Source organism: Prunus persica, chromosome G8 (assembly GCF_000346465.2).
Source record: "Prunus persica cultivar Lovell chromosome G8, Prunus_persica_NCBIv2, whole genome shotgun sequence".
Taxonomy (NCBI): Eukaryota; Viridiplantae; Streptophyta; class Magnoliopsida; order Rosales; family Rosaceae; genus Prunus; species Prunus persica.
Window position 1 is genome coordinate 4,057,281 of NC_034016.1, and position 25,633 is coordinate 4,082,913.

The following is a 25,633-nucleotide window of genomic DNA, read 5'->3' on the forward strand; positions in this document are numbered from 1 at the left end:
AACTTCTTTGATGTGGTGTGTCACATTTTAGTGGAGCAATGGACTAAGAGTAGCACACCAATCCATTGTTGGCGCATTCTTTAAATCTTGGGTAAGTATTATGTGCTTCTTTCCTTTTAAAGTATTTAAAATTTACTTTTCATATTGTGATAATTTTATGAAATAATATCACACTTTACTTTTAGGTTTTATAGTCCAGAATGGCTGTAAGAGGATCTTAGCCGTGTTGCTCCACACCAAGACGCCGAGATTACAAGAGAAAGAAAAAAGTGTCTTGAGAAATTCTTTTCGGATAACCGGGCTAGAAGAGATATCATTATGGAGTATGCCTCTTTTTCATTATGCTTAGATGACTTTGGAGCTATTGATGCTATGAATGATAGGTTTCACATGAAACCAATAATGTGATGAATTGTTCATGGACCTTCAACACCAACTCTCCAATCCGTAGCTTTAAAGCTACTTGGATAACCTTGTTCCTCCTCGTGTTGCGAAAGAAATTGGAATACAAATAGTTTCATTCACTCTTTCTTTAAGAACCAAGTTAACATCCCAAATAGCTGAAGACTTGGTATTTGTGCATAATAATATTTATCTTTTATCAAGGAAGAGCTCAAGCTATAAAGAATGTGTTACTCAAATGTGGGATATTGGAGGACATGGATTTGATAACTTGGATGAAGAAGGTGTTGGGATGCTTGAAATTGCTAACTTTTCTCTTATTACTAAACCATCATTGGAGGTTGCTTTATTTATCGAGGAATACATTACAAATATTGTAGTTGATTGAGACTTCTGTTTTTTATTTTTCTAGAGTTTAAATTTGAATTTGGTTGATGAATTTTGAATTTTAAAATTATATAATGTTATTATTATATTTTAATATAAAATTTTAATTATCGTATTTAAATTTATCATATTCCTATATTATATCATATTATATAACTGTATTCTTGTTCGTGTCCGTGCTTCATAGCTAGAAATACAGGTACGTCATCTGTCTCAAGTACCCTACGATTATGGTAATTTTGTTGTGTTAAAGTCAATGAGTAATATGAAAGTCATTACCTATAGACATGATTAATATGAAACTTACATTTACATTATTGCCCTTTTCTGTTTATCTTTTTCACCACTAGCTGCGCATCGTCCTACTTTCGTTTCTACTGCTATTCACAGTCATGCTACACGTGGTGTAGTGTTTCAAGACAGCTAAAATAGGCCGCCACGTTTGCTCTAATTTCGAGCATCATTTTGACTCTTTATCAGCCCAAGAAGACTATTAAAGTTAAAAATAGACGCTTTGCAGTACAATATGACATCATTTTTTCTCGGAATCTGCTCATTTTCCTTTCTTCTTATCCCTAAAACTCATTTGCATTTGGATCATTTGGCGTTGAGACAAACATTACAAGCTGTAGATTGACAAAGGATTGAAAAGATTATGGGCAATAACTTTCAATAGGAGTCCATTTTGGCGTCTCTTTTTTTGTTTGTTTATATGTTTGAAGTTGCAGGTACAATAAGCATGTAACTTAAGGCTTTTTATTATCTTCCTATTCTGGATGAAACAAAGAAAATTTAATTTTCCTATTATATATGAGTAAATATTATATTCTATAATTCTAAAAATACTAATATAAGAGTAATATAAAAATAGACAATGCGTTGTAGTTTCTATTTTTTAAACCTAAAAAATATCAATGCAAGAGTAACGTAAAAATAAAAACTGAGTTGCAATTTATATTTTATAAACCTAAAAAATACCAATATAAGAGTAACATAAAAATACAAATTGCGTTGCAGTTTTTGTTATATAAGCCTAAAAATACAAATATCATAATAACATAAAAATACAAACTATGTTGCAGTTTTTATTTTATAAATCTGAAAATTACTAATATTAGAGTAGCACATTCATTGTATACTTTGTATTGCACATCATTAGTTCTGTATATATACATACATATATATATGTAAGAAAAGACTACAAACAAAAACATTTTAAATGACATTTGAGCAAAGGAGTAGACTAGGAGAAGAAGAAGAGAAAAAAAACCAGAGAAGGGAAGCGTGAGCCTACAAAGGGATAAAGTTGCAAAGGAACCATTGACAGAGAAAAAACCTAAAATAAAAGGAACAAAATGAAAACCTGATCTAACCAACAAACCTAAATAATGAAAAATAAAATATTTAGAAAACGGAAGGAAGAGAATGGGAGCACAAGGCCTAATATTTTTTTACGCATGGGGAAGATGAAATGGTTCGCCATGTTAGGAATTAAAATTCTCATCAAGAATTGAATTACATCTATGAAGGATTTATGTGTTTACTTCACATCGAGAAATTAAAAAGTAAGTAGAGTCCATACAAAATTAGGAATTGAATTCCTGATTTTGGAGGAATTCAATTCTTGGGTGGAGGTGATATTCTAATTCCTGAAAAACTACCCATTACGAATTCATATTTTTTTACCCATTATATCCTCACACAATTTTTAAAATTTCAAATTTACCATCTGTTTTAATCAAACAACAAATACGTTTTAGTAATTTGTATTACTCATATCCCAATTCCATATGATTTAATAAACAATTTCAATAGGAATATGAAATTTAACTCCCCTTAATTCATATGATTTAGTAAACAACTTCAATAGAAATCTGAAATCTAATTCTTCTCATCCAACTCATCCTCAATTAAATTCATCTTCAATTCAATTACGAATTAATAAACATGCCATTAGAGTCACTTTAAATAAATTTATAAAATATGAAAATAATGATATTATGTGTAATTTTGAGATTTTTATATTATATTATTATAAAATTAGATGCTATATTTAAATACTAAATTTAGGTTTTACCTTAAATTAGGTGAAATTGAGTTACCATCTACCACAATGATAAACTTTGTGTTGAGTGTAAACCAAAGCTCCCTTGTCTGGCTTATTTAGGCAACAGAGGGAAAGAAATAACAGAAATGGGCCGAACGACCTCTATGTCTTCCATTTGTAGCCCATATCCCCAAGAGTCTTGTAACCTTTGCTTTCATTGGAAGTGGCAGCGCACTTTCCCACAAATCCGCAATCCCCGATCTTCTTCGTCACGTTTTCACTTCTTCTGTATAGCCTTGTTCCAACAATGCCTTCCTGAATCTGATGCTGAAGCTCTGTGATTGCCATCATCATACAAAATCAGAGAATGAAGCTTGTCTTTTCCATCCTATTCCTCTCTGTCAGTTTTTCTACTTTTCTTCCTCTTGCCATTGCTAGAGGCGGCCTTCATAACTCTAATCCTCCAGGTTGCTCATCTCTTCGTCTGTCTAAGTGTCTTACATATACATACACACACATGTATATATATATATATATATATATACATATATATATATATATACATGTTCATGTATGTATGTCTGTACGAGCATGTGCGTGCTTTTTTCTTTCTGGGTTTTTCTTTGGAAATTGAGAAACTAAAGTCTGAACTCAAACTAAGGCTACAGCTTAGATTCTGTGTTTTGAATTTTTTTGATTTGATTTCCCAGGAACCAAACGGTAGTTAATCTACATATTATGATCAGATTAGATTATCATGCCAATTGTTTTCATAAATTGTACACTTTTTGGTGAATTAGAGCTACGAATAAGTAAATAACCTTTAGCTATACGCTTTTAAGTTTAGCTAATTGTAAGTTATATGTTGATAGGCCTCGAATATGGTCCTCGCACTGGTTCCAGAAGGCACTTGTTTGAGGATGACGAGTCCGAGACACGGTATATTTTATACTAAAGTTGAATTTTAGTAGCTACAAATGAATTATGTGATTTGTTATCTGAAAATGTAATTTTTTTTTGTCAGTGTGGATGTAGCTCAAGGGTACATGACCAACACTGAGCTGGAACGGGCCATTAAGGCATTCGGCCAAAAATGTAGTAACATTTCTAGGGTATACAGGTGATTACTTGGACTTGTGCTCCTTTCTTGAACATGTACCGGATGAAAGTTTTACCTCGTGACGGTATATACAAATTAAGAATTTATATTTCTAAGTAGTAGTTTAGTTGGATAATGCATGATTTGAATTTAGTATTTGTGTTGCTGTTTAGGCATCTTATGATGATTATGCTGACTTATTCTTTTTATTCTCTCATTGAGGGATTTTTTGAATGGATTATCAGTATCGGCGAGAGTGTGAATGGGGTTCCTCTGGTAATTATTTTATTGGAGTTCCATTTTTGTTTTTGGTTGTCTTCTTTTCATTTGTTAAAATAACCTCTTGACTCACATCTTATAAAGTGGGTGTTGTTTGCTTTGTTATTGCTTGCAGTGGGTAATAGAAATTTCTGATAAGCCTGGGGAGGAAGAGCCTGAACCTGCATTTAAGGTGAATGATCTGTTATTTACAAAAACTTAAACAAAATATTTGTTTTTTAATATTAATTTTATTGAGATTATGTCTAAGCTGTTATTTGGTGAAAAATTCTAAACCTCCTATCCTAAATTTCTAATGTGTCCTATATACAATCAATCTTTTGAACATGGCAGGATTTCTGATTGAAAATGCATTGGTCTCACCACCCTTCCCCTCCAAAAATGATAATGTAGAAATTGTATTTGGTAGGAAAAATAAAAATTTCACAAAGCAGGAAACTGCTTTGGTTCTGTCAGGATTCGCAAAAATTAGTTCTTGCAGCTGGTTGGAACCATATTTAACCATAGAGCTGTGTAATGAGATGTAGACACCAGTATATGGAATCTTTCGACAACTATAACTGTCAATAGTGGTCAGCAACTTAAGTAATAGGAAGTTTGCCATTGGTAGCATATCACTGGAAGTTAAAAATGAGTTAGCATATCATGTCTCTAGCTTATTGCACCTTTAGATGTAAAAAGGTTAGATACCTATTCACCACCAAATTTAGTTGATTCTAGTATTAGAGAATGTCCATCTATCTCTTTTTAAAATTTTTTACTCATTTCACTAGTTCAAGTTATATTAGCTGCCCCCGAGCAGAGACTTCCTGCGTTTTATAGCTGTTTGGAAGGCAGTTCCAGTCACAATCCATTTCTTACCCTTTTCTTTTCTGCTAAAGGAATAAAGGAAATAGCGATGAGCCATTTATAGCCGCAAGAAACTTATGATGAATATGAGATGCTGTAATATGACAATGATCAAGCCAAAAATTCACAACTTTATATTCCGTTGCTGTTCAACTGGAGACATTTTTTTGCCCTCTTCTTCTTCCTTACGGTTCATTGTTTCTGGAATCCATGCGATACTAATTAATTATTAGTATATTGGACTCTTGATTAGCCCATTCTCCATCGACCGTATTTGTGCAGTTATTTCTTTCAACTCTTGCATCCTGACCTTTATTAGTATGCTGTTAATTGTTTTGGATGATTTTCCACAATTATGTGATCACTTTTTATTTTTCCCAAAATAATTTGTGATGTTCAAATATGAAGTTGGTTTTAGCTATTATCCAATAATCTTTTTTCCTCACCAAGAGTGTGGAGCATTTGCAAACTGAAATCATGAATCTCACTTTTTTGTATACAAATTTATGGTCCAACTGGTTTTCAGTTTTTGAGTGTTTGCATACAGTGACCTTGTTGTATCTTTGTATTTGGTGCGCTACTTGAAAGCCCTTTCCTATTACCTCGTCACTCCCCAGAATGAAACTCACTTGTTCTGTTTTCCTGAATCCATTAATACTACTTTGAGCATTTGTTGATGAATATGCTGGGTGATGCAGTACATTGGAAATGTGCATGGAGATGAACCTGTAGGTCGTGAGCTTCTAATGCTACTAGCAAATTGGATATGTGACAACTATTTGAAAGATCCCTTGGTATTTTTCTTTCCTTTTAAGTTGACTTGATCCTTAAATTTTTTCCTTTTCCCCCCTTTAAATGTTTTCCCATATTGCTCATAGATTTTGGTCTATTTTGTAGAACTTGGTCATGTCTTGAGATATCTGAACTGTATATCAAAATATTTCTAAACTACTCTTGGAAGTTTCTATGTTCTTCTTTTCATAGTCGTTTGTGCTCATGAATTTTTGACACTTCAATTGTGATCAGGAATTTTAGTGGACTGTAGGAAATGAGAACAGGAGTGATCCCCAGAAATGTGTTTTGGAACTCATAACATTGGAGTTTTATTTGTTAACCCCTAGACCCATCATTTATTTATTGGGTAATTGAAGTTCTAAAATCCTTTTTCGTTTTCTTTTCTGTTTACTTTATTTAAAGACACTCCTCAAAGTTCTCACTTTAGTGTGCTCAAGAACTTCCAACCTTTGTTTTCTCAAAGTTGTCACAATAAATAGTTGTTTTTTTTCCCTATATATATATATATTAATGAATGCATGTTTTCCGTAATACAAAATAAAAATAATAGTCCAGCCAGATAAGATTACATCGTAATAGGGTAGAAGAAAGAAATCCTTTTCTCGATATGACATATGCATCCATCTCTTCCTCTGACCATCTGTATTAACTTTGTATATTTTATCCTGCCTAACATAAACTTGTGCTTTGGTTTGATAAAACTAATGTAATTTCTGATAACTTGTGCTTTGTATCTTTTAAAGTTAGCACTTCTCTATTCATATGACAAGTTATATTAGTTCTGCATGGTTGTTTTATTTACCACATTTAACCTTCTTACAAATGTCTATTGGTCATTACAGGCAACATCGATTGTTGACGGTGTGCATCTTCATATACTGCCGTCTATGAATCCCGATGGGTTTTTATTAAGGAGGCGTGGTAATGCAAATAATATTGATCTTAATCGAGATTTTCCAGACCAGGTATATTTTTGGTGACATGATCTAATTGAGCTATCATTGATAGGAAGAGTCAATGACTTGTGGCCCAAAAGAAAATCAATGGCAAATAAAATATAGTTAGACCCAGTAACCATGTGCTAAAGGCCTTTTGTTTTCCCAGCCCATGTGACTTTTCTTTTTAATTCGTTAGCTTAGTCAACTAATTAGCCTAATTAGCCTTGACTTCAAAGAACAGTAGACTGAGCAGACTAATAGACTTCGAATTCTGATGAAAGCTTCGGGCTAGGCTTTGTAACTTACAACTAACTAAATGCAGCACATGAACAATATATATAATCCTTACTAACCAAGAGGGGTTACTGGAATTGGTCAGGCCCATGGTTTGCTCCCGTTTGGTCTGGGGTTCGAAACCCCCAAAGATACCTGCCTAGCTATTTGCTATTGCTTCCTGCCTCCGAAAGATTGAAGGGTTCGGCGAGGGGCCCCAATTTCAAATCTGATCTGCAAAGTGGATTGCGGGGGATTTCTAGTTAGAAAAACAAAATAAATTATAAAATTTATTTAAAGCTGTTCCTTGCAAAAGAAATAGGATTGATATAGATCAAATATAGAATATGCATTTTTATTATGAAAGTATGGGTCAGTTGCGTAAATTGTTTTGACTATATACTTAGCATGCATACAATATTTTATGCAATTTAGACGCCTAATTTATGCATTATGGGTTTTTATAACATTTCTTAAAGCTCATTCAAAATCTTCATGTTTAAAAAGCAAAGTTTTTCAATTTTTATTTTTCACCGATATTTCTGTAAATTTGAACTACTGACATATCTACTGATATCAATATTGTAACCAAGATTGAAATCTTAAATGTTAAGAGAAATACTCAAATTCGGTAATAAATATACACCATATGAAGTTGATGAGTATCTCTGTCAAATAAATGCTTGGAAAATTGGTTGTAATTTTATTAAATTCTACTTAATTTAGTTGAAAAGGATTCAAACCTCGTGATCAAAATCCAGTGTAGATCCCAATTGGGACTTTCGGTTTAGGAGAAATCTGAATGAGAGGGAGACTGTCGAGGTGATTAAGTTGCTGGAAATTCTGGAAGGAGTCAGATTGTGTGCTTCTAAAAGGGATAGGAGAAGGTGGGATCTTGAGGAGTCGGGATCTTTCACTTGCAAGTCCTTTCAGACCTTTTTGCACAACAAGGGGAGGGTTGTGACCTTTCATCCCTTCTCTCTTGTGTGGAAGGCTAAGTCTCCCCCTAAGGTCAAAGTCTTTGTTTGGTTGGTGGCGCTTGGGAAAGTTAACACTTCGGATCTAGTCCAAAGGAAGAGACCTTTTATGTATCTGTCTCCTCAATGGTGTGTTTTGTGCAAGCATTGTGAGGAGAATGTGGACCACCTTTTCTTACATTTCCCTTTTTCCTTAAGTCTTTTGGGGCTCTTGTGGAGGGTGGTTGGGACTGTTTGGGTGATTCCGAAAGGGTGCTCTGATTTCCTTTCTTCTCACTTTGTGGTTTGGGGAAAGGGGAAGCGCGCTTCAACTTTATGGGCTGTTTGGTCCACTCTGTTTTCTGGAACATTTGGATGGAGCGTAATAGGAGAATTTTTGAAGACTATAAGGGAGTGGGAGTGAGTGAGCTTTGGGATAGAGTTAAGTACTGGGCAGCGTTGTGGTCTTCGGTTACAAAAGAGTTTAAAGACTACTCTTATTCCACTATTATGAGGGATATGGCAGCTACGGTTAACTGAGGGGTGGGGGGTGTGTTGTTCTGTGGTTTTTCGGTTGTGTTCCTCCCTGTTAGCTTGGGAGGGTTTGGTGCTGTTTGTTTCTCTCTGTTTGTTTTTGTTTCTTCGGTGGTGGTTGCCTTTTCCACCTCCGTGTTCTTTTGCTTAATAAATTTCGTTTCTTCTCAAAAAAAAAGAAAAAGAAAAAAAAGTGTAGATCCCAAAATTCAACACGCTATGTAATGGGATGTTTGAAGCATCATTCGTTTGGTATTGGTTTAAATTATAGTTTTACCTATCATTAATAAAGTACATTGGTCATTTTTTAAAAAGAGACATTGACATGAATGACAGTTCTTTCCGGTGAATGATTATGTGAATGAGCGACAACCTGAAACAAGAGCAATAATGAAGTGGTTGAGAGAGATACAATTTACTGCATCTGCCAGCTTGCATGGGGTAATACATCTTCTCGTATTTCCTGCTATGATCGTTACTTTCAGTGCAGTGCATAAACATACCCATGCCACTTGATATCATACCTTTACTTAGGTTGTTTTAGCAATCAATGTGAACATGCAGAAAGAATCATTTAGAATTCTAACATGCAGAAAGAATCATTTAGAATTCTTTGCCATAATGGAGACCTGCATGTTGGAAAGATACTTTTTTGTTTTTGTCAAACTTACGGATCAGTCTCTTCTGAGATAAGGAAATACATTTGCATATACGATACAAGCTACAACATATAGTTTTTACCACGCTAAAAGTAACTGCATTAGTGCATGCTACCCATGAAGTCTTTGCTTCAAATTTGGTTACTAGAAAGACTTATAGGAAAGAAGGATGTTCAATCGTTCTGTAAGATTACATTATATAATGTAGCTCCTTAGCTTTCATCCACATCCAATTTATTTAATTTATTTTCTTCACTCATCCAAACAGATCCATCCATAGGGTTTAATTCCAACATTCTGTTCTCTGTCTTTGGTAATGAATTCTTTGATCAATATGTCAATAAATTAGTCATTACTAATTATATTGTTACTCACAGGGTGCACTTGTTGCAAATTATCCATGGGATGGCACTCAGGATAAAAGGTAAATTTACATTCATAACAATTCTCCGTTGCACCCTGCTGATTGATGGCTTGATAGTGCACCCTTACTTTCTTGATTTCCTCTTGTATATTTCCCGTTCTTTCTTGTTCTTTTGTCTTTTATAAGCTGGAAATCCTGTCTTCTCCGTGGAAAATAACCTGCCAACCTTTAGCTCCCTTGGAACATCTTTGACAGGAAAAGAGAAGGGGGAAAAAAAAAGAAGAGGATTTGTTTGTTGAACATCTGTGTATTGACTAGTTATTAGTGCTAAACTTGTGATGTGGGTTTCTCATTGTAACGAGTGTTTGAAGTATTCCTTTCTATTTTGCTTGTTCTAGTTATTTTGGCCTCAGTGTTGGTTTTGATCATAATTCAATTTGCATATGATGCCAAAGATACTCACCACACTCGAGCCCTTGAAACTGAATGGTTTTGTGTTTTTAGGGGCCCTTTCGTTAATATTTTGGAGCCCTGTTTCTGTTTTTCTAGATAAAAAACAACCACAAAATGTGTTCAGCCAGTAGCTTCTGAAAACATGGAGAATGGAATTGTGGAAACGTTTTTAAATTTGTGCTTTGAGTTAGAGAACAACAAAATTTTCTTTTCATCAATTTAAAGGTAACATTGAAAACACGCAAAACGGGGAAAATCAAATGCTTTCAAGAAGAAAAACATGGGACCCCTGGTGCCTTATTTCTATGTGGGTATTCAGTTTCTTCTTTTGAATTTCCACTATTTGTCTCTCTAAATGATTTTCTTTACATTTCACTCTAAAAATCTATCTTCATTTTTTTGGTGGGATAAAAATCTCTCTTCATTGTTAATTATCGGGTCAACCCAACCCGAATGAGAAGTAGAGGAACAGCCAAAAGCAGGCTGCTCCACTTTGTCCATTTGCTGAGGCAGGGGCTGGTCCAACCAAGAAAAACATGGGACTTTTGGGCATTGTTTGTGCTAAGTAAAGCTTGATTAAATATTGTTGGGCTTAAAAAAATTTAATTATGATAGTTTATTTGCACCATGTTAATCATAATTTATGCCATTGAAATTATAATGTTACTGATGATGCTGGATCTGAGTAATTATTTTTGTGGAAGATTATGTCTGACAAGTTTAACAAGCCTAATGGAAATATGTTATTATTTGACTTATGATAATATTTAAACAAAATAGTTTAAACACATATTCACTGTTTTGTCATTTTTCACACCTTAGCACCAGACACATTTTCACTGTTTTTGTTCTCAGAAACTGTTTTCAAATTCAGCCAGATGCATTCTTGGATCTTGAAACTACAAATTTGTTTTCTCATTTTCATTTTGTGAAAATGTCTCACAGAAATGGATGTCAATAGTAGGTCTTAGAGCTTCACTATTTGAAGATTGCCGATTACATCTAATATAATTTATGAATTTTCAAATGATGCCTAACAATATTTGTGTGTTATAATAGCACTATCCCAGAATACATGCTGAAGCTTCTTTTCATTTCATAGTTTTTCTTCCGCACATGCTCGTCTTTTGATCCAAATTAATTTGCAGGAAAAATTACTTTGCATGTCCCGATGACGAAACATTTCGGTTCTTGGCAAGTGTCTATAGTGGCTCTCACCATAACATGTCCTTGAGCAAGGAATTTGAAGGAGGGATTACAAATGGAGCTTCCTGGTATGACAGCTTGAAACATTACGACTTACCATAGATATATTTTCTTTTCTTTTGATATTCATCTATTGTTTCTTAAGACACCTGTTGCAGGTATCCTATATATGGAGGCATGCAAGACTGGAACTACATACATGCAGGCTGTTTCGAATTGACATTAGAGATTAGTGACAACAAATGGCCTATTGCTAATGAGGTCAGGCATCAGCGTGTGTGATTTTTTGCAACCTTGATATATAATACAATCTTCTTTAGGCATTTTAGCATGATTTAAGAGACTGTTACACCCTTGTGTAGCCCATAGGTCTAATGGGTCTTAGCGGGGCGGGGGCAGAATTTTTAATGGTACTGTCGGTTCCTTTTTAAATACTGTAACAATAGGTTTCCTTTGTGGTAGAAGTGGAAATTAAGTATGAACAGAATCTTTTGACCTTGTTCATGCTACATTTACAATGGAACATTTAGCCAGAAAGGCTCTTCCTTCAAACTTTATCTCAGATAACTTGAATGGGAACCCTTTCTTTTTATGTATTGGCCTTTTATCCTTCAGGTTCAAAATTGTGGGCACAAAATGTCATGACTTAGTCACTTTAAACTGATAACATTGTGTCCTACATTATGAATGGAGATCCAACAATCTTATCAGTGTGGCTTTACATTGTCAAAGAGTTAATGGCCTTACATCACTCCCTTCAAAACAGGAGGGGTTCTAATTTCAAGGTCCAAATTCTCACCACATTGAAGGTTTTTAGTTAGGGATTCCTGCTTTCCAAGTATACACTATATTGTGTGTTTAAGGAGAAGCTTCACTCAACACTTTATTTTATTTTATTTTAAAAGGAAACAAATTTTATTGCAATAGACAATAAAATACAGAGATGGCCAAGGTGGCCACAAAGAAACAGAAACAAAGAAAGAGCAACTAGACTGAACAAAACCCTAAGCTACTAGGAAAAGAACCCCAGTAGCGCACACACAACCTATAGCTAGGAAATGGCTGCATTCCAATCCCGCCAAATAACCCTAAAGGACATATCTCTAAAGACTGATGAAGTCGAGGTCCATAGTGAAGAACATAGTCTAACTTTCTCCCATAATTCCTCTGTTTCGCGACCTGCTTGGTCCTCAAAAATTAATCTGTTTCGTTCTAACCAAACCTCCCAAAGAACAGCCAATACACTACAACCCCGTAAAACATTGGCTTTCTTCCATTCCCAGGGATTCTGTGCTTCTCGGAGAAGAAAGACTTTTCAGTGTCTCCTTTCTAAGCTTCCTAGGAAAAATACTCTACTGGAGTGTATATGTGTGCATGTTAGGCTTCAAATTGATTGTTGTGCCCTTTCTTTTATTGGTTTAACAACTTCGGGTTAATTGGTATCCTAATGTGGCTTATAATTGTCTTTCTAATCCTGTATTTAAGTCTTGATATTATTCTAATATCATGTTATGTTTCTTTTTTGATGTTGATGTGGTTATTGACTATACGCGAGGCGGAATGTAGGTTAATCTTCATGTTCCTTGTTTCTTATTAGCTTCAGCTTTTTAGACAGTAGGTTTTATCATATCCTGGCTTGTTTTTCATTCTCCAGTTGATTTGTTATATAGGAATCTGTTAGTTTTATATCCATTTAGTTAGGAAGTCTCACGGACCTTTGTTTCCATCCTGTCCTATGTTGGAGGCAGGTCTTGAGTTTTTAATTGGCGCCAGTGATTTTGGCCTTTCACATAGACAATTAATTCCCTTTCTTTTGAACTTGCTACCATTTTTCTGTTTGATGTGCTGTCCTTAATGCATGTATCATGTGCAGCTTCTCACTCTTTGGGAATACAACAAAATGAGCATGCTTAATCTCGTTGCAAGCCTAATCAAGGTATATTATGGTTGGCTATTAACATGTTCTTACATGGTCCTCAACTGGAACTAAATTTAATTTTGTTTAGCTTGCAATCTGTGGATTTTGTTCATGGTGCTTCAAACATTGTCTTAATCACAAGTGTGCTCCATTTTCTCTAGAGTATTTTCCTAAATAGTTTACCCTGGTGAAACATTTGAGAATAAAAATTCTCATGAAGTCATTTCAGATTTGTCAAAGTTGAATTTTAAATGGGTATGATATTGTTTAACTACATTCAACTTGTACTCTTCAGACAGGAGTACATGGAAGAATTTTTTCATCAGATGGTGGGAGGCCGTTGCCAGGCTTTATTGTAATCAAGGGAATAAATTACACGGTATGCTCACAAACATTCATTTATTCTTTAAATTTAAGTATACCTTTTTCCTATTGTGATTGCACAATAAGGGCTCATTTTGAGATGGTTCAAAACCCATACTCGGTTCGGCGGCCTAAAGTTCTGTTGGGCTGTTACAATTATATTCGAGTTAAAATATAAAGTGATCGAGAAACATTTAAGCAATGAAGCATTTCAAGTTACAATGATTTAGAGAGAGGCATTGAAGCTTATTTTGGACCCTACTATAGTTCTAAAATATATAAATAGTTAGACAGATGATGCTAATCTACATAGGGCATTGATTTCCAATTTCTGATGTACCAAAACTCTAATGATCTAACATATAAAATAGCGTAAATTGGAGCATTAGTCCTTGAACTTGGACTCGAAATTTGGTCCTCAACTATTTTTCTTTGATCCATTAGTCCTTGAAAATTTTAAAATAGGTACCAATAGTCATAGACGTTTACTCCATTAGGATTTCTGTTAGTTTATTGATGTGGCAAGCATGTGTGACCCATAAGACTACATTCACGGGCGAAGACAGTGAGGAAATTCCACTAATAACCAAAAGGAGAATTATAAGAGTGTTTAACTCTCACAAATCAAAATCCCAATACACCCAAAGCACTCTCTCACAAAAGAGTAACGAAAAAAATCCTAAACCAAATAAGAGAAAATTGTCCGAACTCTTCATGGTTTGCTCTCCCACTATCAACATACAACAACAGAGCAGCCTTTGTGCCTATTATATACCATCCATGACTTAGCCAAATGGGATCAGAAACCAAAAAGGAATCCTTATAGCACAAGAAATGAAAAATAAAGCCCCAAAGAGTAAATAATAATCTTAATGTGCTATTGGGACCAAAAAGGCGAAGTAGTTGGCTTCAAGTTTAAGCCACATAACGACAAATTTCCACCTTCGCTTACATTTTACTAAAGCCTTCAAAGTGGAAACGTCCTTCCTTCGTTACGTGCAACACACAAGTTGCAAATATCAATCAAGTCCAAGCAATGCTTGAACTTGCAAATAAGAACTCGCTTGATCCAAACAAAAATGATTTTGATGAAGAAACTGAAAATCTTCTATATCACCAACAAAACCTCAAGCTCCACCTGCACACAAACACCATGGTCTAAACTTGCACCAACCGTCCAAAAGACAACCAAATAACAGGAACTAACAAATTCAACCCAAAAGTCCATAGACAAACTGAAGTTAGAAAGCATACAACGTGCCTTCTCCAAGAGGGTTCCGCATACATGTTCTGCAATTTCATGTGGTGTCTCCGCACAAAACCTCTTATATTGACATATTGGCGTTCACTAAATACACCCCTAACAAAAAAAACCGTACTGACAGAGAACAAATTGATGCAACAATACGAATTGTGTTGCCCACATCCAAATTTGTCAAATCGACAACAAATTGATAGTTGTATGCTTAGAGAAAATCGCATTTGACCTGTATGCAGTGCCAATGCCTCCTTTGACTTGTTATACGTTTTGATTAAATCAGCGTTGATTACACCTTTTTGGTCCAGTCTGTTGAACTTTTTGACATTAGATGATAAACTTAAGAGGACTACATGTAAACCAATGACCCATGTATTTTGACTGACAGGTTCAAGCTAGCAGAGGAATTGCGGATTACCATCGCTTGCTTGCCTCTGGAGGAAGATATGAAGGTATTTACATATTACATGATTTGTTCATACTGAGCTTGATGCTTTAAAAAAGAACAAGAGGAAATATGATTACAACGTAAGACATAAAGCTACTAGTGTCATTTTATGGACCACACTTATTTAGTTGTACAGCTGATACAATTTTCACATGTGACATCTGGTAATCGTTATTTGCCTGGCGAAAAATTAATATTTGTCATGGCATTCAACATCAAATATTTTCTCCTCCCAAAGAATGCCTAGTGACTTAGTGAATTGCTTGTGCCTCCTTATTATTGGGGTATGAAATGAGAGGATGTGGTGTGGATGTTTTTACCTTGTATCTGTGATTTTATTTCTGGGTGTAACTGCGGCTACGGCTCTCTTTAGTAAGGGAACTTATTTTCTTACAAAGAAGGGGGATCATAGAAGGATTTTTCTGCCCTAATAAGTAAAGGCCAAGAGCTATTTGACCAATTGACACATGAGGACTATAAGGACTTTTTGAAACAGGTTTTTATGGATGTATGCGTGTAATTGTAATTCTATCATGGTTCCCCATCTTAAGATGGCTATTTGATGCCTAATTTCTCATTTGGTTTTACTGACTGCGTGCAGTCACAGCTTCCGCCCCTGGGTACAAATCAAAGACAACAGGTATCTGGTTGGACAAAGCAGGCACAAATGTAGATTTTGTTCTCGACCCTAATGTTAATCTCAGAGGAATTCCACTTCGAAGCGCATGTGAATGCAGATGGGGCACTAGGAGTGTCATTTGGGATACCCATTTGGAAGTATACTTGCTTTTGATTGTTATTGTAGGATTCCTTTTGTTTTTATGCAAGAGGAGGACATACAGCCGATTAAAACAGAGGCAGTTGGCAGGACCAAAAAGGCCAGTTGTGGTTTGAGGATTGATTTTCTACTTGTATGGATGTCCTTTATTTTTGGGAGTCAGAAGGAAGCTTCATTCGTTAAGAAGAAAGAAACCGGACAATCATAAAATGACAATAACAAAGAAAAGCATACCCTTGCAAACTGAACGCTGCAAATTCGCATCTTTGCAACTGCAGTTCTTAAAGCACCTCATTTTTGTACATAAACATGAGGCAAGGAGCTTCTATTACTTGTGTAGATGATAGTTGTGTATTATTTGGATGTATTTTCCATTAGGAAGACTAGAAACCCTGATTGTACTTATTGTATCTCAAGGTTCTTGGTTATTATCCATACATCTGGTAGCAATATTTGACCTTTACACGGAATTTTTTTTTTTTTGGGGGGTTTTCTTTTGCTTTTGTGGACTGACATGATCTTGGATCTTATTTTTTGTTTAATGTAGCTAGTTCCTTTTCATAAGATGCCCTGTTTTGTAAATGTTATTTCTCAAATTTGTTGCACATTTTTGGATTTTGGAGAGGTAGCACCAACATATGTTCTTAGACTTTGTATTTTCCTTTATGTATAGTTCACATTGGATTTTGATGAAGTTGAGTGGAGTTGGATCCCTTGTAAGAAGAATTGAGCAGCTCATGCAGCGGCGTCGATAGGAGTTAGGACGGCACATAGGGAGACCTGGGCTGCACAGCCACCACCATCCCTAGTTCGTGTGCTGGTTTCGGATGGACTTCCCAGTCCACCAAATTTGTAATCTCTCATGTAGTCGAGAAAGCTTTTGCACTATGCCGTCTTTCGGCTAGTCTCCTTCTTAGCTCTTTTCTGTATGGGCGTGGGCTGCCCTTTTGGTCCCTTTGTTGGCCTTTCATGAAGTATTTTCAGACCAAAAAAAAGAGTGATCTCTAAGTAATTCATTTCATATGCTGTATTGAAATAGTTAGTGTATTCTATATATAAAACACAATTTACATTGTCATGTGTATCACTCGACCCATGGAAAATCACATAAAAATCTCAGTATGTAAAATTAGATAATAATGATTCGTGCTTTATAATATCTAATCGATGCATAAGATTGTAGAACTTCGAATTAACATTGAACACCATCATGTAATTTTGGATTCAAACTTGCGCTTTCTTCACACACTGGGAAAAGAATTATCACTATACAAAAAAGTCAATTATTTTGAACAAGCACTAATAGCGCTCCCGTATTTTCAAAATGTTTCTGTGCATACACATAGGCCTACTCGAATAGAGTGGATAATTGGCGTCTAGTAAACATGGGATCATTTCTCATCAAATCATTCGCATAATCTTGGGGCTGTGCTTGTACCTGACTTTCAAGATTAATTGTTAGAGCTACTACCTCTACGCGCATAAACATTTGCTTCTTCTTGGAGCACTTGCATAGCAATCTTCATCCTATTCCCTCTCATACTTCACCCACTAATAAGCAGCCTGCCAAAAGAACCAAAGCAATGCCTGCCTATTCAAAAGGGTAAGGTGCAGGGTGAACAAAAATTCCCACTCACGAAATAATGGCAAGATGACAAGACGAGATGACCTATATGCTTGATCATAATTGAATAAAGATAAGAAAGGATAGGAAAAAGTAAGGGAATCCAATAAAGTGATATAAAGACAGATGGACAAGGATTTAGAACATGATTGAAACAAACAATTTTAATTTTAGAGAGACAGGCTAGTGGCTCACTACTAGTGACACCGATATTGTCCATAACTTAACCATCTATAAAGCCCAGTAGGTGTTGGGTTTTATCACAAAAGGCCTCGGTAATATTAGTAGTGGAACTATTCATTATATGTTATATTTTATTTAGTCAAGTTTCCGATGTGAGACTTTATATTCTTCAACACGCCCCCTCATGTGTGACAACCACATAGTGGGCCACACGTAGAGCTAAGTCCACATCGGAGTTTATCATTTAAGCCCAACACGTGAAGCCCACATATTGGGTAATGGGTAAGGGCAAATATTCAAGCTCAACATGTTTACACCACATATTGGGTAAGAGTAAAGGCTCAATTCAGGCCCAATCAATCAACCCGCTCTGATACCATGTTAAATTTCAGACATACGGGCCAGCAACCCAGTAATAGCAACACTAATATTGTTCCCAACTGAACCACCTACAAAGTCCAGTATGTGTGAGGTTTTATCACAAAAGACCTCGGTAATATTAGTAGTGGAACCATTCATTACATGTTGTATTTTATTTAGTCAAGTTTCTAATGTGAGACTTTATATTCTTCAACAGATAATAGAAGTTGGTCCTACTGTGAAGAATGTGTCATGTCCTATTGTGTGCAAGTACAACCTCCTAGTCCGTTCAACCATGCGAAGATTGTTTATTGGAGAAACTCCTTGCTTATTGGGAGGAGAACCAACTATTAGAGCTCAAATGAAACCGACTGAGTTCGAGAAATACATTAATAATTATATTTTGAAACTTGGGAAATTTAGATTTAGCTCTATTATAGTTGTGTGATAGCCTAAGGAAGCATGAGGAGCGCTTCCCTATTTTTAGATTTGTATTATTCATTGTCCATAGTAGTTCAAATCACATATATATATATTGTCCCTACTTGAAGAGAAGTGTTGAATATAATTGGCTTCGAATAAACATGTGGCTTATGTCTTCAAGTCGTGGACAAAATAGTTTGTCGATGACTTTCTTCCAAGACTAAACACAAATTACAATTAAATTGGTGCACCCAAACGGAACCTTATAACAAAGTGATGAATTGTAAATTGTAATCAAACAATAAGAGATGAATCTTAATGTAAATGTATGGCTAGAAAACAGAGTGACTGTCTTACACAAAAGTTTATATGTAGTTTGGAAGTTAAAATACCTTCCTAAAATTAAAAGGGAAATTGGTGGCTTTGACCTCAGCTTGCCTAATCTCTTTTTGAAAATCTTGGTAAAATGTCTTCCAAAAATACTCCCTATTGGTCACATATCACCTTTTTAACACACTGTCTCTCTGCATCAGCTACTTTGATCTTCCCTTTTGTCTCCCTCTCATGTATCACTTGTCGCACTCTGCTTCATCGTCTTCTTCACTTCTACACTCTCACCAACTGAACATGGCCACTGACGACAATAACATTTTTTTTCATTGGATGGAAAATCATAACTGCTGGTTTGAATTACGTTGGATGTTTGTTCGGCTCTCAGTTGTTCAATTGGGCTGTGTTTGTTGCATACTGCCTTTTAGCCTGGTTGTTCAGTTTAATGAACCTCTCAAAATTCCATTCTATTACATAAGGTAATTTAAAACTCAGATATACTAATATAAGAGAAGATTGCATAATTGAAGGAGATTGCATGTGTTGAAATATAATCCTTCTACAGATTTCTTAGAGCTGAATCATTTTCTATTTTCTGTTAAGTCTATTTTAAATGATGTAATGAGAACCATTAGATCATAGTCTAAGTGGAGTCTCTAGCTTAGATTTGGTATGACACGTGTAAGCACCTAATAGGGTGACAGTTGTAATTCTGTTAGGAGAGAATCACATTTCTCTCTCTGTCAGACACACTATGTAAGCTGCAAATTGTAAGAATTCAATAGAACAGTGCCTTCCCCATTTTCTCTTCATTCTCTCTAGCTAAAATCTCCAGAATATACACCTCTCCCTAATTTGAAAATACATATACAAACAGAGAATTCTAACATGGCCTCAGAGCCAGGTTCGATTGTTTGTTGGGCGTGAATCTGTGAGAATTGAGCTGGTGTTTGGCTGAGCTGACGTTGAGCTCACTCAAAATTTCACGAAGCTTTTCTAGCTGCGTCTGATGTCTAACATGGCAGGATCAAGCTCTTCTGAGCTTAGTACACCAGTTTTCAATGGAGAAAACTATGAGTTTTGGAGCATTCGAATGAAGACCATTCTGAAATCTCATGGACTGTGGGATTTGGTTGAAAATGGTTTTGATGCTTCAGATCCAAAGAAGGAAAAAGGAAAGGAAGAAGGATCTAAAGCTGCTGAAGAAGAGAAGTCTACATCGGCTGAGATTTTGATGAAAGATGCTCGTGCACTTGGACTGATCCAAGGTGCAGTCTCAGACCAAATTTTTCCCAGAATAGTGAATGAAGAAACCTCAAAAGGTGCATGGGATATTCTGAAGCAGGAGTTTAGAGGCGATAAACAGGTACGAAGTGTGAAGCTACAAGGCTTACGTAGAGAGTTTGAATACACTCGTATGAAGGATAGTGAGTCATTCTCTGGTTATGTTGCTAAACTGTTTGATCTAATTAATCAAATGAAAAGTTATGGTGAAGAGTTACCTAGAGAAAGAGTTGTGCAGAAATTGCTTATTAGCTTGCCTAGATCTTATGACTCTATATGTTCTGTGATTGAGCATTCAAAGGATCTTGACACTCTTGAAATTCAAGAAGTGGTTGCGTCTCTCAAGAACTTTAAGCTCAGATTGGATAGGCACACTGAAAATTCCACAGAAAAGGCTTTTACTAGCCTGAACATAGAGAGTAAAAGCTCTAAGAATGGAAGTTCTTCTGGAGGTAACAAGTCTCAGAGGAACTGGAAGGAAAATGGGAAGAATTGGAATAACAAGTCCAATTCTAATCCCAAACCAAATGCATCAAATGATGGAACTAAAACACCTTGCAAGCACTGTGAAAAACTGCACTATGGCAAGTGCTGGTTTGAAGGAAAACCAAAATGCAGAGGATGTGGAAAGTTTGGTCACATGGTTAGAAATTGCCATGGAAATCAACCTGTGCAGAAGGTGAATTATGCCAATCAGGTTGAAGTAACTGGAACATTGTTTTATGCATGCAATGCCGTGACAGGTGTGAAATTGAACAATTCTTGGTATGTGGACAGTAGTTGTAGTAACCACATGACTGGAGATGAAAGGCTACTGATAGATATTCGAAGGGATGTAACTTCCAAGGTGAAAATAGGGACTGGAGAAACAGTTCAAGTTGCAGGAAAAGGCACACTTGTGATAGAAACCAAGACAGGCAGAAAACACATTCAAGAAGTGATGTTGGTGCCTGGTTTAGAAGAGAACTTGCTCAGTGTTGGTCAGATGATGGAACATGGGTATTGTTTAGTATTTGGAAAGGGAATGGTGACAATTTTTGATGATTGGTTACTGCAAAATCCTATAGCTAAGGTTCCAATGACTAGCAATAGGTGTTTCTCTCTCACAATGGTACCTGCTACTCAGTTGGTGCTGAGAGCAAGTGTGACTCACAGTTTGCAGACTTGGCATAAAAGGCTGGGCCATCTTAATGATCAAAGCATCAGGATGCTGGCAAATCAAGACATGGTTCATGGACTGCCTAGTCTGGAGAAGGATTTTGTAGTTTGTGAAGGCTGCAAGCTGGGAAAGCAGCATAGAGACTCATTTCCTGCAGAATCTACTTGGAGAGCTCAGTTTCCACTTGAATTAGTTCACACTGACATCTGTGGTCCAATGCAGATTGCATCAATGTCAGAAAACAGATATTTCCTGTTATTCATTGATGACTATACAAGAATGGCTTGGGTTTATTTTTTCAGAAATAAATCTAATGCTTTTGAATGTTTCAAGAAGTTCAAAGCAATGACAGAATTGCAGAGTGGACACAAGGTGAAATCACTTAGAAGTGACAGAGGTGGAGAATTCATGTCAAATGAATTTCTTGCATACTGTAGTGAGGCTGGAATACAAAGGCAGCTGACTGTAGCATATTCCCTCAGCAAAATGGAGTTGTTGAGAGGAAGAACAGGACTATAATTGAGATGGCAAAGTCTATGCTACATGAAAAGAGTCTTCCATATGAGTTTTGGGCAGAAGCTGTTCATACAACAGTCTACCTTCTCAACAGGTGTCCTTCTAAGTCTCTTAAGAAAATGACACCATTTGAGGCCTACACAGGAATAAAGCCAGGTATTGCACACTAGTGTTTGGATGCCTATGTCATGTGCTTATTCCTTCTGTTTTGAGACACAAGTTGGAAGAAAACAGTCACAAATGCATTTTTGTGGGCTATGGATTGTGTGAAAAAGGCTATAGACTGTATGATCCTAAGACTAGAAAGATTATCTTGTCTAGGGATGTCTATTTTGATGAAGAAGCCTCATGGAAATGGGAGAATCCTAGCAATGCAGATGTGAGAATGCCTATGCCAGATGGAAATCAAGGTACTGCAGAAACTGAACAGAGGGTATTAGATGAACAATCTCAGTTTTTGGATACTCAAATGCAGATGGAAGAAGAAATTGCACCTTAAGGGGAAGAAATGCTTGATGAGACTCAAAGGTTTGATCACACACCTCACAAGTGGAGGAGTATTAATGACATCATGACACAATGCAACATGTGCATTGTAGAACCTGACAGCTTTGAAGAAGCAGATTTGGATGAATCATGGAGAAGTGCAATGGAGGCTGAATTCGAGATGATTGAGAAGAACAATACATGGAAATTAGTTGACAGGCCATTTGACAAACCAGTAATTGGTGTTAAGTGGGTCTACAAGGTCAAACTGAACCTAGATGGTACTGTGCAGAAGAATAAAGCTAGGCTTGTGGCTAAAGGCTATTCACAGAAGCCTGGAATCGACTATAATGAGACATTTGCCCCTGTGGCAAGACTTGACACCATCAGAACCTTGATAGCCCTTGCAGCACAAAAGGAATGGAACCTATTTCAACTGGATGTGAAGTCTGCCTTTCTCAATGGCATTCTAAAGGAGGAAGTTTATGTTGAACAACCTCAAGGATATGTTCAAGAGAGCAAGGAAACCAAGGTGTACAGGTTGAACAAGGCTCTATATGGACTGAAACAAGCCCCAAGGGCCTGGTATGATGAAATAGATGCCTATTTCAACACTGCAGGTTTTAAGAAGAGCTTAAGTGAAGCTACTCTCTATATCAAAACAAGTGACACCTCAGGTATTATCATTGTCTCACTCTATGTAGATGACATTATATATACTGGAAGCTGTCCTAAAATGCTTGAAGAGTTTAAACAAGATATGATGCAACACTATGAGATGACAGACTTGGGTCTGTTGCACCATTTTCTTGGCATGGGAGTGGAACAAACTGATAAGCATATTTTCATTCATCAAAAGAAATATGCCATGAAATTCTTGAGAAGTTTGGAATGAGAGACTGCAAGTCAGTGGCAATTCCATTAGTGGTGAATGAGAAATTGTGTAGAGAAGATGGAAGTGAAGCAGCAGATGAAAATGAATTCAGACAGATTGTAGGAAGTCTGCTTTATCTGACTGCCACAAGACCAGATGTCATGTTTGCATCTAGCTTGCTTGCTAGGTTTATGCACAATCCCTCAAAGAAACACATGCTAAAAGGGTGCTGAGATACATACAAGGCACATTAGATTTTGGAATTGAGTTTGCAAAGGGGAAAACAGCTACTCTAATTGGGTATTGTGACAGTGACTGGGCTGGGAGTGAGGATGATATGAGGAGCACCTCAGGATATGCCTTCACACTAGGCTCAGGCATGTTCTCTTGCGCTTCCATCAAGCAAAACACAGTTGCTTTATCTACAGACGAAGCTGAGTATGTGAGTGCTGCAGAAGCAACTTCACAAGCTAAGTGGCTCAGATTTGTGCTTGAAGATTTTGGTGAAGAACAGGTAGAAGGGACTCCAATTCTATGTGACAACACCTCTGCAATTGCAATGGCAAGGAATCCAGTTCATCACCAAAAGACAAGACACATCAGCAGGAAATTTCATTTTATAAGGGAAGCCATTCAAGCAAAAGAAATTGAACTGGTGTACTGCAAGACAGAAGATCAGATAGCAGACATTTTGACTAAGGCTCTGCCTAAGGATCGGTTTGTGAGGTTGAGAAGCTTGCTTGGAGTGAAATCAGCTAAAGGATTAGAAGGGAGTGTTGAAATATAATCCTTCTACAGATTTCTTAGAGCTGAAGTCATTTTCTATTTTCTGTTAAGTCTATTTTAAATGATGTAATGAGAACCATTAGATCATAGTCTAGGTGGATTCTCTAGCTTAGATTTGGTATGACACGTGTAAGCACCTAATAGGGTGACAGTTGTAATTCTGTTAGGAGAGAATCACATTTCTCTCTTTGTCAGACACACTATGTAAGCTGCAGATTGTAAGAATTCAATAGAACAGTGCCTTCCCCATTTTCTCTTCATTCTCTCTAGCTAAAATCTCCAGAATATACACCTCTTCCTAATCTGAAAATACATATACAAACAGAGAATTCTAACAAAACTATCAAGGAGATGAATTGAAGCAGTCAAAGTAGGAATCCCGACAAAGCAATTGATCGGTTGCAGATACGATCAATTCTCAATGCTAAGCTTATGATTGAAAATTCTTGTTGGCTTATTCCATCCTGCACACAACAGAATAGAGCAGTTGAAATAGTCACGTAAGTTGTATTAACAAGAATCAAACCATTATAACAAAGCTAGGTCTAACGAGCTTGTAGCTATTGAGGTGCAAAGTTCATGCGAACCTGGCCAATAAGCACGCAACTACTTTTGATCAGCTCCAAATCCTGTACCAAGACCCCAAATTTGAGTTGCTACTTTTGATTAGCTAGGTCTAATAATAAACAATTCAGTCTTTCTGAACATGCTTATTGATTGTTGAATGTAATTACTTATTGATTTGCAGTATGTTAACAGATACTTTATTCAAATGCATAAAATATGCAGCTCTTGCGTACATGTATACATGTATATACTACATGAGTTGATCAAATGCTCTGCAGTAGTTTAAACAGAAATGTATTCATGACAAAAGCACATGAAAAGAGAGAGAGAGATTGTCATTCACGAAACGATAAGTGATGAATCTAATGGTAAATGTATGGCTAGAAAAGATAGTGATGGGCACTTACTAATATCAATTGTGAGAAGACCGTCATTATCCTTTCAAGTATTTATGTGTAGACATTTGAGGCGGCGGTGTTGTTAACAAAGGTCGCAAAAATTTAGCTGCTCTTTTAAGAATAATAGTTTTTATTACACTTTTCAACAATAGTGAAAAATAAGAGGGTGCAAGGCCTAAGTAGGAAATCAAAGTGGTTACCCTCCAAATCAAAAGTCCTATGCATCCTCACTGTTCGCTATTGTTGAAAGATTTGATAAAAACTGCAGTTGTTGAAAAGAGGGAGAAAATCTTTACAAGTTTTTTTAAAAAACATTTGGAAAGAGCATAGCTTTTGAGGCAGAGAGATTTTTGGTGAGAGCTTCCACTTGCATCAGCTGAATTGTGAGAATTGTGAGGAGAAGTAGCTTTTGTGCTGATTTTGATGGAGTGGTTCATCATCATGATTTGGTTGAGTTCTTCCACGTCTTACTTGTGCACCAAACGGAACCCACACTTCTTTATACCCGAGTAATAAATTCTGCCTGGGTGAACGTCAGAAGAACGGAATGGGTGAGGTTTAGAAAAAATATGGAATGAAATCTTCATCTGACTGCATTCTTTGTCGACTACACAACGATATACACAAGATACCCAAA

The 25,633-nt window shown here is 36.2% G+C and overlaps 1 protein-coding gene and 1 long non-coding RNA gene across 2 annotated transcripts; one reads left to right on the top strand and one right to left on the bottom strand.

The window, feature by feature from the left end:
• LOC18767851 (carboxypeptidase SOL1) lies at positions 2,953–16,646 on the top strand. The gene is made up of 15 exons (XM_007200965.2): positions 2,953–3,303; positions 3,709–3,775; positions 3,861–3,956; positions 4,181–4,211; positions 4,330–4,386; positions 5,762–5,857; positions 6,701–6,823; positions 8,896–9,000; positions 9,596–9,642; positions 11,184–11,309; positions 11,400–11,502; positions 13,115–13,177; positions 13,455–13,538; positions 15,169–15,232; positions 15,830–16,646. The coding sequence occupies exons 1-15, from the start codon at positions 3,204–3,206 to the stop codon at positions 16,120–16,122; spliced, it is 1,455 nt and encodes a 484-aa protein (XP_007201027.2). The 5' UTR covers positions 2,953–3,203; the 3' UTR covers positions 16,123–16,646.
• On the bottom strand, positions 24,375–25,633 carry LOC109950719. Its single transcript, XR_002273022.1, has 3 exons — positions 25,006–25,633; positions 24,619–24,660; positions 24,375–24,495 (listed from the first exon to the last, which is right to left on the bottom strand). It is a non-coding gene; the product is annotated as an uncharacterized LOC109950719 (long non-coding RNA).